We start from the raw sequence: 14,024 nt of genomic DNA on the forward strand, positions 1-14,024 counted from the left end.
GGAAATCCCATTGATAAGCGGCGGGAAAGGAGAATCCCACCACCAGCGAATGGCGCAACGCCGAGAAACATGTGGCTGGGGGGGACTAGCAAATCCAGCCCAGTATATTTATAGAACCCTAACCAAGGAAAGAGAGAGAGAGACAGCTAACTGCAGCAGGTTGCAGATGTAGTCTCCCAAAAGAAGCAGTGGGCTGGATTCCTCCGCCTCGCCCGCCGCAAAAAACCCACGAGCGAGACACGGACAATGGAGAAGTCCATTGGCCTCAGGAGGGATTCTCTGGTCGCCGGGCGGGCGTGGCCGGAGAATCCCGCCCAACCATTTTCTGCCTTCGTTGAACCTGAAGACTATTTCCAAGACGTGGCCACCTGAACCTGGTTGTGGTAATTATTTGCTGGATGTAGTTCATAATATACTTAAAATTGGATGTTGTTTGGGAAAAGGGGTGTCTCAGAGTTCAGGTAAACGTAGGTAGTTGGGGACCAAGGGATAGTTTCACGTAAAAGTGTGTTGTAGTCATCAGTCTACTTATGCGTCATAGAGTATTATATCTTCACGTCGTGTGTGCTTTTGTCTTTCTTTTAAGTTAATAAATATTCTTTATTAAATATTCACACAATGACTGGACTGTCCCTCACTGGCTTGTACCTCATTCCTCACATTAAACCAGAAAAAATAACTACACCACTACGTACCGGTGTTTTAAGTTACCTTGCTGAGTTTTGGGATATCCTCATATTTAACACAGTGTGGTTCGTAACAACAGCAAAGATAGTCAGAAGTACAATCAATTCATACCTTTGCTCCCATTGCACCCTGGAGTCCTGGAGAACCAGGCAAACCCTGGAAAATAAAGAGAGAGTTAACAAATCAAAGTTTTTCTTCCTCGGGGAGTCAAAATATGTATCAATTTAAAGTACTTTGATGAAATTGAACCTATTGTCAGACTGATTCCCCCATCCTGGGTGGAGATAGGGGATATTCCCAGTGAGGAGCTCCATTCTCATGGAGGGCTGGTAATCAATAATCTTTATTAGTGTCACAAGTAGGCTTACATTAACACTGCAATGAAGTTACTGTGAAAAGCCCCTAGTCGCCACATTCCAGCGTCTGTTCGGATACACAGAGGGAAAATTCAGAATGTCCAATTCACCTAACAAGCACGTCTTTCGGGACTTGTGGGAGGAAACCGGAGCACCCGGAGGAAACCCACCCAGACACGGGGAGAGCATGGAGACTCCGCACAGACAGTGACCCAAGCTGGGAATCGAACCCCAGTCCCTGGCGCTGTGAAGCAACAGTGCTAACCACTGTGCTACCGTGCCGCCCAAGGGAAATAGTTGACCCAAAGCCCCTGATCTTTCATCTATTCAGATGCTGTAGACCCAGGGTTTCACCATAATGAAATGAAATCGAAAATTGCTTATTGTCACAAGTAGGCTTCAATGAAGTTACTGTGAAAAGCCCCTAGCCGCCACATTCCGGCGCCTGTTCGGGGAGACTGGTACGGGAATTGAATCGTGCTGCTGACTGCCTTGGTCTGCTTTCAAAGCCAGCTCTTTAGCCCTGTGCTAAGCAGCCCCTGTCATAGAATTTACAGTGCAGAAGGAGGCCATTCGGCCATCGAGTCTGCACCAGCTCTTGGAAAGAGCACCCGACCCAAGGTCAACACCTCCACCCTATCCCCATAACCCAGTAACCCCACCCAACACTAAGGGCAATTTTGACACTAAGGGCAATTTATCATGGCAAATCCACCTAACCTGCACATCTTCGGACTGTGGGAGGAAACCGGAGCACCCAGAGGAAACCCACGCACACACAGGGAGGATGTGCAGACTCCACACAGACAGTGACCCAGGCCAGAATTGAACCTGGGACCCTGGAGCTGTGAAGCAATTGTACTATCCACAATGCTACCGTGCTGCCATGAGCATTGCTCCTCACCAGGAGTGACCAATGGAAGAATCAACCCTCACACCATGTGGTGTCACAGCTGTAGTTCAGTTGGCAGCATTTTAATCTCAGAATCAGAAGGTTGAGGCTTTGAATGGCCCGCCAGGACTTGAACACAATAACCTAGCCTGATGTTCCTGTGCAGTGCTGAGGGAGTTCCGCATTGCCAGAGACGCTGTCCAAGCCCTGTCTGCCCTCACACGTTGATGTAAAAGATGGTTTTAAAGACGATTTGGGGAGTTATTCCTGACAAATATCTATCCTTTAACCAACATCACACAAACAGATTATGCAGACCGTATCACATTGCCCTTTGTGGGAACTTCCTGTGCGCAAATTAGTTGCAGCCCATTTCCTACATTTCAACCGTCCCCATTCAAAAGTTCCTTATTTGCTGTAAAGCATGTTTGGATTGTGAAAGGCAATACATTAATGCAAGTTTTTACTTTTTTCCAAATCTTAATATTCAATGTGAACACGCAGTAAATGCCAGAGCAAGGATTTTGGTTCAACAGAATAAAGACACAAGCAGTGATATAATAATTCATCTTCTGGAATATTTAGAGCACATTCATATTGAAATAATTGTGATTTCATCCATTGGCAGATGATGGGATTCTTTTCAAGGAGATGTATATAAACAGCATTTTCCTCGCTCAAGTTGTCTCCAGTTTTATTCCGCATCCTGCAGCATTATCCTGTTTCCAGGTTATTTTCCATCACTTTTACCCCCCCCCCCCCCCCCCCCCCACCACCACAAGAGAAGAGCTTATGCCCCCATTACCTTGCCCCATAGTAACCAACTTACACTGGATCCTTTCTGCTGCTTTGCCTCGGAGTTTGACAAACTCCAATAGCAGCTTGAAGGGTTTACCTGATTTCACATCATTTAAAAAAGGATAAAAGACCACTGCTCTACAGTACTTCTTCAGATATAATAGGTCATTTTGTGAAATCAGGAAACAATCGCTTTCTTTTCACTCATCCCTGGGAACTGGGTCTCGCGGGCGAAGCCAACATTTATTGCCCATCCATAATTGCCCTTGAGAGGGTGAGCTGCCGTCTTGAACTGCTCCAATCCATGTGGTGTTGGTACACCCACAGTGTTGTTGGAAAGGGAGTTGCAGGATTTTGACCCGGTGACAGTGAAGGAACGGCGATATATTTCCAAGTCAGGATGGTGAGTGGCTTGGAGTCAGTGGTGTTCCCATGCAGCTGCTGCCCATGTTCTTCTTGGTGGTAGAGGTCACGGGATTGGAAGGTGCTGTTGAAGGAGCCTTGGTGAATTGCTGCAGTGTATCTTGCAGATGGTACACACGGCTGCCACTGTGCGCAGTGGTGGAGGGGGTGAATGTTTAAAGTGGGCTGCTTTGTCCTGGATGGTGTCGTGCTTCTTGAATTTTGTTGGAGATACATTCATCCAAGCAAATGGATTAAGAGCCCCATTGACCAAATCCTCTAAAACCTCCTGGAACTACCTGAAGGGCAAGGAAATTCCAAACTCCCCCTCTTCATTCCTATAGGTCACTCACCCCCCTCCCCACTTCATCTTCACATCTGTATGCATCTGCAAGAAGTTTGGGGATTGTACTGTCTACAAAATTGAATCTCTTCAGGGACTTGTCTCCAATGGTTCCATCCTGGCCCATCCTCTACCCCAGTTCCAGCCACACAGCCCTCTCTAGCTTCTTTCATGCTTCCAGCCCCAACCTTCTCCAAACTCCTCTCTCCTGCATGAACCCTGTTACTTCGGCTAGTTTCTGACACTGAAATTTTGCTCCTCAGATCAATGCTCACAATGTTAGCCAAGAGCTCTCTCTTCTTGGACACTGGGCCCTCCCACCTTCAAAGCTACCATAATTACAAGATTCTTAAGAAAGCCAATCGTTGACCCCTCTGTTCTTCCTAATTACCATCCAAACTGCCTGCTCTTTACGAAATCACTGCCACCTAACTGCACGACAATCATTCTTTTTTTTTAATCCCTTCGAATTGTCTTTCATTCCAACCACGGCACCGAGCCCATGCTCGTGAGAGGCACCACTGACATTCAGTGTGACGGTGATCAAGCTGTCTTATCTTTCCTCAATCCCTGCACAGTTTTCAATACCAGGAGCTGGATTCTCCATTTCCCCCAGCCACGTGTTTCTCGGCAGCGAACCATTCACTGGCGACGGGATTCTCTATTCCTGCCGCCAGAGCGTAAAATCCCACACTCTGCATGTAGCGGCTGCTCTTGTTACCTGTTTGGAATACCTACGCGCACAAAGCCCAACAACACACAATTTGGTATCCAGATCGACCAAGCTAATCGTGTAGCCCCAAATCCAGGCCAAGAGAAAGCCTCCCAATGTCCACCTGTGAAATGTCACAGATCTCCATTTCTCCCGAAATTCCCTTGGCCATGGAAAAATGCTTTTCTCTGTACTGCGGTACATGTGACAATAAATATCAATCAATCCTAATTTATGTCTTTGCCATCTACAGAATTTAACTTTCCAACTTCTTTCTTGTTGTTCTCCCAAGAACGCACCACCCATCCCACACAAAATCCCTTCCCCCAAACCCCCAGGCCCTCGCACAGACTTGCCATCCCAGTGCATAAAATCCGTGCCTTCATCTACAAATCTCTGCCTCGCCCCACTAAAACTCAGCAACCTCCTCCAGCTCTACACCCTTTAAGCAAGTGTCCATTTTCCCTTTCCTTCACTTTACCACTGGCGACAGGTTTTCATCCATCTCTCCACCCCACACTCCAGCTCTATCTCTGCCTACATGATGCCGCTGTGTCCTCCTTTAAGCCTCCACAACTCCTTCCCTCTTTAACCATCTCCTCTAATTTTCCATCTGCCTCCTGCTTGGGTTTGACTGCCCTGTCTAATATGAAGCATGTTGGGTAGTTTTGCTATGAGTGAGCTGTAACGAGTGGAACCAAAGTGAGCGAAATGAGCAGAGGAGTTGTCAAAAATCCAGCCCTTCAGGCAGAAGAATGATTCCCCACTATATCTACTTTGAAACTGAGAGCTTTGGTAGATGATGGTAAGATATCGGAGTTGTACTTACAGGCAGACCTCGAGACCCTGCTTCACCTGGAGCTCCCGCCTTGCCAGATTCACCCTAGAAAGTAAACCGATAGGTTAGTCACAGCACCCATCTTCTACAAAGCTATGCGCATAGTGAGGCAAAGCATTTCCAGAGGAGATCAGAAGGTTTCTATGTTACCTTCGAGCCAGGCATTCCAGGTATACCATCCCTTCCATCAACACCTGGTAAACCCTAGTGAAACAAAACACAAGGCACTTAATGAAAAGGAAACAGAGTGTTCACTTTTTATTAAAACACCACAGAACAGTGCGATAAGAAATATAACTCAATCAATTGTGTGGATGAGCAAGAGTAACACCCTATACGTTCTCAAGAAGATAAAGGAAACACTCAGCAGATCATACCTTATTCGGAGAGAATACAGATAAGTTAACGTTTTGGACGTGACAATTTTGGTAAGGGATCCACTGTTAACTTGCAGCTTCTCTCTCCAGGTGCAGATTGTCCCTGTTCTGCATATTATCTTGTTTTTGTTTTGGATTTCCAGATTATGGGCTGAACTCTCCGCCGTCGAGATTCTCTGTATTGCCGGAAGCCCAGGGGTTTCCCAACGGCGTGGGCTGCCCCACAATGGGAAACCCCATTGACCAGCCGGCAAAACGGAGAATCACGACGGCTCGCCATATCAGAACAGAGAAACCCTCCCTCAGTACTTTTCTTTTTCTAAAATTACAGTTGCAACTTCTTTTTTTTTTAAACAGACAGTAGTTGATTTTCAAATCTGACTATTCAAACACAAAGGCAAATACAGTTGAATCACAGCTTCATCTTTTATTTGACAGCAGCTTCAAGGAAACTGAGGAGAAACACTCACGGGTCCTCCCTTGGATCCTGGAGAACCTGTAATTCCTCTGGGACCAGGTCGACCCTGCACGTTAAATACAGAAAGATAATCAGAGATGTTTCACATAGCTGGAGTATATATCAGTGGAGTGGAAGTCAGTAGACGCTCTAGCATTTCCCATTAATGGGAGACATGCTGACCTGAGTATTGGCGTTTCCAGTAAAGGACTCACATGACACAAAGCTCATGAACTGGATTATAAAGTCCAGCCACAAGACAAATTAGACAGGTCTAAAGAGAAAAAGTACAAGGCTCAGGAATGCATTGATATTTCACATCTATGTATTCTAGAATGAGATAACATTGAATCAGTTGGTCATCGTGCATTTGCCAGACCTATCCAATCAGTTCCTGATTACCTAAATGGCCCAACATGCTCACTTGCTCTCTTCCCAAATTGTCTTTCATTTCAAGTCCCCTTCAAAAGTTATTTTCGACTCTATGCTGCTCTGTCCAATCAGGCTGCATATTGCAGATCATAATAACTCCCTGTGTATTCTTTTTCTCATATTCTATTGCCAATACAAAAACAAGTTATTATTTTATTCCTTAGTAGGTATTCATTAAGCAACCGAGTGATGATCTAAAATGAACTGGCAGAAGTGTTTTGTGGAAACAAAACACACACAGACCCTTGAGAAAAGAAATGAATAATGTTATGTGACTTACAGAATCACCTTTAGGGCCAGGTTCACCCAGAGGGCCTTGAGGTCCCACATCTCCCTGAAAAGGAATAAAGAATTATTACAAACCCTATTACAAAAAATATTACATTGAAATTACATGGTTTACAATCTTGCTGCATTTCCTTAACAAAATGCAGCACTATGACTCAACCCTGATATATTTCTGACTGAAAATTGCAAAGATTATGTTCTAATTTATTATGGTCCTTAATAGGATGGAAGCATGACATGACTCAATAAATGCAATCTCAATTTTTTTCACTTTGACAATATGACCCTATTATAAATATTTGCTTGATACACCAGCCATGACTGTTACCGTTACCATTTCAAAGTTACTGTTGTGATAACTTTGAAATTCCCAAAGAGAAGTATGGCAGGTAGAAAGACATTTTTTTTAAAAGTCTGACATTTTTGAGTTAGTATGATGTTCATTTTTTAAAAATTATATTGCAGCAATATTGATCATTTTATTCCAGATCCTACATGTCCTTTGCTTTCAATGTAATTTTGAATTTGAATTGATCATCATACAATCATAGAATTTACAGTGCAGAAGGAGGGCATGAAGCCCATCGAGTCTGCAATGGCCCTTGGAAAGAGCACCCTAGCTAGGCCCATGCCTCCACCCTATCCCCATAACCCAGTAACCCACATAACCTTTTGGACACTAAGGGGCATTTATCATGGCCTAACCTGCACATCTTTGGACTGTGGGAGGAAACTGGAGCACCCGGAGGAAACCACGCAGACACGGGGAGAATGTACAAACTCCACACGGACAGTCACCCGAGGCTGGAATTCAACCCGGGACCTGGAGCTGTGAGGCAGCAGTACTAACCACTGTGCCACCATGCCGCCCGTATACCAATTGCTTTACTTAATGAGTCCCAAAATATTTAAGATCTAATGTTGTCATCTTTTCTTCCTTCAGAAAATTAAGAATGAGTTGGGCCTGTCATAATCAACGGTTTATTCAGTAAGACAATTAAGGCTCTTTAAATGTCTGTTTTTGCTGTTTATCTGAGATCCAGTTACATGCTGTAAGCCCGACTCCAGAAAGTTTCACACATCTTCTAGGCCAACACTTCAGTGCAGGACTGAAGACGTGTACTGAGGGATGAGATATTAATCTGAGATTCAGACATTCTATTTTACAAGAGCAGTGACCTGGGGCGAAATTCTCCCCCAACGGCGGGATGCCCGCCGACTGGCGCCAAAGCCGGCGCAAATCAGACGGACATCGCGCCGGCAAAAAGGTGCGGAAGTCTCCGCATCTTTGGCGGCCTAGCCCCAACATTGAGGGGCTAGGCCGACGCCGGAGGGATTTCCGCCCCGCCAGCTGGCGGAAATGGCGTTTGTTGCCCCGCCAGCTGGCGTGGAAATGCGGCGCATGCGCGGGAGCGTCAGCGGCCGCTGTCAGTTTCCCAGCGCATGCGCGGGAGCGTCAGCGGTCGCTGTCAGTTTCCCGCGCATGCGCAGTGGGGAGAGTCACTTCCGCCTCCGCCATGGTGGAGGCCGTGGCGGAGGCGGAAGGGAAAGAGTGCCCCCACGGCACAGGCCCGCCGGCGGATTGGTGGGCCCCGATCGCGGGCCAGGCCACCGTTGGGTCACCCCCCGGGGTCAGATCGCCCCGCGCCCCCCCCAAGACCCCGGAGCCCGCCCACGCCGCCTGGTCCCGCCGGTAAATACCAGGTTTGATTTACGCCGGCGGGACAGGCAATTCCTGGGCGGGACTTCGGCCCATCCGGGCCGGAGAACCTAGCGGGGGGTCCCGCCAACCGGCGCGGCCGGATTCCCGCCCCCGCCCAATCTCCGGGAGCGGAGACTTCGGCGGGGGCGGGGGTGGGATTCACGGCGGCCAACGGCCATTCTCCGACCCGGCGGGGGGTCGGAGAATGACGCCCCTGATCTTTACTCAACCAACACTGCCTAAAAGAAAATATTATTTATTCTCCTCCTTTTTCACATTTTCTTACAAATTTACACCCACCAACAATAAACAATAATCAGTAAAAAATGTCAATCCCCATATCAATAAAAATGATCCCATCCTCCCACCAAACCCCAAACATTAGCCCGCATGTTCACACAAAGGACAAAAAGGAATTAGGGATCACCCATAGTCGCCATTAACACACACAGCACCCCTCCCCCAATCCTCCCACCTACCCACCCCAACTAATGTTCAATGTTATCCAGTTCTTGAAAGTGCATAATGAATAAAGCCCATGAATTGTAGAACCCCTCCATCCATCCCCTCAGTTCAAACTTAACCTTCTCAAGAGTCAAGAATTCCAACAGGTCCCCCCGCCACGCCAGGGCACAGGGTGGAGAGGCTGCTCTCCAATCTATCAGGATCCGCCTTCGGGCGATCAACGAGACAAAGGCTACAACATCTGCCTCCGCACCCGTTTCCAACCCCGGCTGGTCCGATACCCCGAATATGGCCACCCGGGGGCCCGGGTCCAGTTTCACGTGCACCACTTTAGAAATTACCCTAAAAACCTCCTTCCAGTAATCCTCTACCTTTGACAGGACCAAAACATATGAACGTGATTGCCCCCCGCCCCCCCCCCCCCCCCCCCCCGCAACGTTCACACATATCCTCTACTCCTTTCAAAGAATCAGCTCATCATCCTCGCCCTCGTGAGGTGTGCTCTGTATACCACCTTCAGCTGTATCAGCCCCAACCTCGCGCACGAGGTGGAGGCATTCACTCTCCGGAGCACCTCACACCAGAACCCCTCCTGCATATCCTCTCCCAACTCTTCCTCCCACTTTGCTTTGATCCCTTCTAGTGGTGCCTTCTCCTCTTCCAAAATAGCTCCGTAAACCGCCGACACTACCCCCTTCTCCAGTCCCCCTGTCGTCAGCACCTCCTCCAGCAATGTGGAGGCCAGCTCCACCGGGAAGCTCTGTATCTCCTTTCTGGCAAAATCTCGAACCTGCGTGTATCTAAACATTTCCCCCTGCTCCAGCCCATACTTCGCTTCCAGCTCCTTTAATTCTGCAAACTGACCCCTAAGAAACAAATCTTTTAGTGTCTTAATCCCCTTCTCCCATTTCAAAAAATTTGCATCCCACCTCCCTGGCTCAAATCTGTGGTTCCCCCGAATCGGCATTTCCCTTGACCCTGCCCCCAACCCAAAGTGTTAGCGAAACTGCCTCCAAATTCTCAATGAAGCTATTATTACCGGACTCCCTGAGTATTTCCCCGGGGCCGCCAAAAAAAAAAAGTTTATCTGGTTATTCATTTCTTTGGTATTTGTGGGACCTTTCTGTGCACAAATTGACAGCTACGTCTGCGTACACAAACAGATTATCCCTTTGTTATATTGTCAGAGCTATGACGTGGTCAGTTTTATACATATATGTAGAGGAGTTAAAGTCTGTTTCAGAATATCTTTCAATACCTCAGTAACAAACTGACCATTTCAATTTAAGTTATTGCCTGGGGAGCTGTTGTTGATGGATGCTCAGTTCGAAACTTATAGGACAACAATATGATATCATCTTATCCACGCAATTTAGTTTGGAAATTCCCATCAAGAGGAACCAGCACTGTATTCACTGTCACAGCACTGGATCGAATTGACAATATACACATTGATTTAGTTGCATTTAAAATGAACATTTACAGTGTACTACTTTCCTAAAATGTGATAATAACCGAATTCATGATGAGATTATGCTATGTGGATTAATTCCACAATGTTAAACCACTTTGCATCACAAAGCTCACATGCTCCCACTCTCAAATCATTGCTCGACTTATTCCACTAAAATCCCCCCTCCCCCAATCCTTCCCTGCCACCTTGCCCGGATTAAATTTCGTTTTCCCCAGTATTTGTCCCTCCTCTAGCATCACTAAAACACAGATTACATGGTCATTTGTCACGTTTCTGCTTGTGGCAAGGAGCTATGAATAGATTGCCTGCTATATTTTCCCTTGCATTTATAGTGAGCACAGATAGTTAACTGGCTGTGAAGCCTTTTAGGATGTCTTCCTTTCTTTAATATTGCAGTAAACTCCCAGAATATTTCACTGTCAGAAATGAAAATATCGGCAGCTGAACACAACTATGAAAAAAACTGCAACCATCATAACTAGAATAACATCATATCATAGAATCATGTGGAACGGATAGCACAGAAACGGGTCATTCAGTCTAATTGCTCTCTTGTAGAATTTATGTTCTATCCGAGACTCCGCCCGCCCTATTTCATCTTATTTGATTAGCATAATCTTCTGTTTCTTTTTTTTTAAATTAGAGTATCCAATTAATTTTTATTCCAATTAAGGGGCAATTTAATGTGGCCAATCCACCTAGCTTGCACATCTTTGGGTTGTGGGGGTGAAACCCACGCAAACACGGGGAGAATGTGCAAACTCCACACAGACAGTGACCCAGAGCCGGGATCGAACCTGGGACCTCGGCGCCGTGAGGCCGCAGTGCTTACCCACTGTGCCACCGTGCTGCCCAATCTTCTATTACTTTCCTTCTCATGCACTTATGTAGTATCCCCTTAAATGCATCTACGCTCTCTGCCTCAACAACTCCCTACGGTAGCGAGTCTCACATTCTCCCCCATCTCTGGGTAAATAGGAAAGGGAAAACACAGATACTTACAGATGGACCAATTGGACCAATCCCACCAGCATCGCCATCCAATCCACGAAGACCCTGGAAAAATAATCCGAGAAGCTGGGTTTAGAAGCAAAGGAAAAACAAAATCCCACAGCCATTCTGAGAGCGGAAACCTCAAGTTTCAGAAGTCGCCACCTTAATGCCAATTTTGTGCATTCCAGCAGGATGGGATTCATCATCCATCGGCCACACTGTCCTGGAAAATTAGAGAGGCACTGAACACAATTATATTAGAGGCTGTACTCCCCTCCCCAAACTGTAATCTCTCAATCGGTGTAGCCAGTTAGAAGGACTCCTCATCTGATAGCAGTATTCATTAAAGCAGTCCTCCTGCACCTAAACAATATGGTTGTTGACTTTTGTTGCTCAGGATTCAATGATTAAAAAATATTGATTTTCAGAAAAAAAACATTCTACTAAACATAGTCACCCGTTGGCTGGAGTGGCCCCTGACAACACTAAAATCTCTTGCCTGATATTTTGACTTAAGCAATTATCATTGAAGTACAACAGTGGCCAACATACACAAAACAAGCAAGGAGGAACTCTCAATCAATTCCTCAGTTTCCTTCGACTCTTTAATCACTACTCTTGTTAACACCAGCATACAGGTTGCACTAAAGACAATAAAGTACTTTCATGCTGCTTGGATTTCACACCAGCTACAGTATGACATTTAAATGGTACTTGGAAGCTATTGGCATTGGATATTGTGCAATACAGGAGCTGGTTCATTGTTGCAATGCACAGATAAGTACCAACCCCTGATATCAATAATGTAACTGGAACCTGAATTAACTTACATGGGACAATGGACATCAAAACCCATTAATAAGAGGATCCTCTGCCACAAAATTATTTATTCAGCTAGTGAGCGATATATGGAGGAACTAATTCACAGCCAGCTGTTTTCTGTACACACATGCACATTAGAGTGACAGAGACAAATGTATAAAATAAAACATTTCCAACATACAGAATATAATCGTACAGCACAGAAGAAAGCCATTTGGTCCATTGTGCCACTTTACTATACTTAACTTCAGCTATGCAAAGCCCTAATTAGACCACATCTGGAATTACTGTAAGCAGTTCTGGCACCAACCCTTAGGAAATATATTGGCCTTGGAGGGAGCGTAGCATACTTTCATCAGAATGATACCTGACTCCAAGAGTCAAATCATGAAGCGGGTTTACACAAACTAGGGCTCTATCGCTCCCCCCAAAGTTTAGAAGCGACGGTATGGGGCATCATTTAAAAATTAAAGCAAGACCTTTCAAGAGTGAAAGTAGGAAGCATTTCTTCAAACAACAGGTGGTAGAAGTGAAAATTGTACATTCATATGCGCGGTGTGTTAGAAAACCTCATCTTCAAATGGCAATTAATGCAAGATCACTCGGTGGCCAAGGAAGTTAAGGTTCGTATTAAATTGAAAGAAAACACGTTCAACACTGGAAGATTAGGATAGATGATTGTATAGATATTAGAAACCAGCAAAGAATGACTAAAAGAATAATGAGGGAGGAAATAGAGTATGAGAGAAAGCAAGCTAGAAATATAAATGAGTCGGGAGTAACTAAAGTGAGCATTGCTCCCTTAGAGGGTGAGACTGGAGAACAGGGAAATGGCAGAAGTGTAAAACAGGTATTTCGTACCATTCTTGACTGTGGAAGACACAAAAATAATCCCAAGATTAGTTGAAAATTAGAGGAAAAAAGGTGGGAGGGAGGTAAAACAATCTCAATCACTAGAGAAAAGGTATTGGGAAAACTAATGGGACTAAAGATTGACAAGTCGCCTGGGCCCAATGACCTGAATTCTAGGGTCTTTAAAAAAAAAATTGCTGTATGTTCTCTGCATTCTCTAGATTCTGGAAAGGTTTCAGTGGATTAGGAAGCCACAAATATAACACCCCTATTCAAGAAAGGAGGGAGAGAGAAAGCATGCTAACTGTCAGCCAATTCGCCTAACATTTGTAATTGGGAAAATTCTAGAATTCATTGTTAAGGATGTGCAGCAGGACATATAGAATGTCATAATATAATCACCAGAATAAACATGATTTTGTGAAAGCAAAATGGAATTTGACAAATTTATTAAGTGTTCTTTGAGGGTGGATAAGCAGGGTGGATAAAGGGCATCTAGTTGATTTGGTGCAACTGTATTTCCAAAATGCATTCAATAAGGTGTCACGTAAAAGGTGACTAAACAAGATAAGAGCTTATGGTGTTGGGCTAACATATTAACATGAATAGAGGATTGATTAGCTAACAGAAACATCACGGAGGCTATGGCCGAGGCGGAAGGAAAAGAGTGCCACCACGGCACAGGCCCGCCCGTGGATCGGTGGGCCCCGATCGCGGGCCAGGCCACCATGGGGTCACCCCCCGGGGCCAGATCGCCCCGCGCCCCCCCAGGACCCCGGAGCCCACCCGCGCCGCCAGTCCCGCTGGTAAGGTAGGTGGTTTGATTCACGCCGGCGGGACTGGCATGACAGCAGCGGGACTTCAGCCCATCGCTGGCCGGAGAATCACCAGGGGGGGCCCGCCGACCGTGCGGCGCGATTCCCGCCGCCGCAGAATGTTCGGTGCCGGAGAATTCGGCGGCCAGCGGGGGCGGGATTCACCGACCCGGTGGGGGGTCGGAGAATCCCGGCCCTTGTCACTGTTCTTGTCAACTCATGTCAACCATGCCACCAACCACTCTCCATGGCCCCATACCCTTATGCCAATGTATGCCCCTCTACTCAGTCCCTTGAAGCTTCTTTGCCAACTTAGGGT

General features: G+C 46.1%; 1 protein-coding gene across 1 annotated transcript in view; it reads right to left on the bottom strand.

The window, feature by feature from the left end:
* LOC140411421 (uncharacterized) overlaps positions 1 to 14,024 on the bottom strand; it is a 196,684-nt gene that overhangs the window by 61,844 nt on the left and 120,816 nt on the right. The window contains exons 21-26 of the mRNA XM_072500528.1: positions 11,226 to 11,279; positions 6,575 to 6,628; positions 5,876 to 5,929; positions 5,179 to 5,232; positions 5,020 to 5,073; positions 799 to 843 (exon numbers count right to left, since the gene is read on the bottom strand). Coding sequence (XP_072356629.1) covers positions 799 to 843; positions 5,020 to 5,073; positions 5,179 to 5,232; positions 5,876 to 5,929; positions 6,575 to 6,628; positions 11,226 to 11,279 — 315 coding nt within the window. The remainder of the gene's footprint in view (positions 1 to 798; positions 844 to 5,019; positions 5,074 to 5,178; positions 5,233 to 5,875; positions 5,930 to 6,574; positions 6,629 to 11,225; positions 11,280 to 14,024) is intronic.

This window comes from Scyliorhinus torazame, chromosome 4 (assembly GCF_047496885.1).
Source record: "Scyliorhinus torazame isolate Kashiwa2021f chromosome 4, sScyTor2.1, whole genome shotgun sequence".
Classification (NCBI taxonomy): Eukaryota; Metazoa; Chordata; class Chondrichthyes; order Carcharhiniformes; family Scyliorhinidae; genus Scyliorhinus; species Scyliorhinus torazame.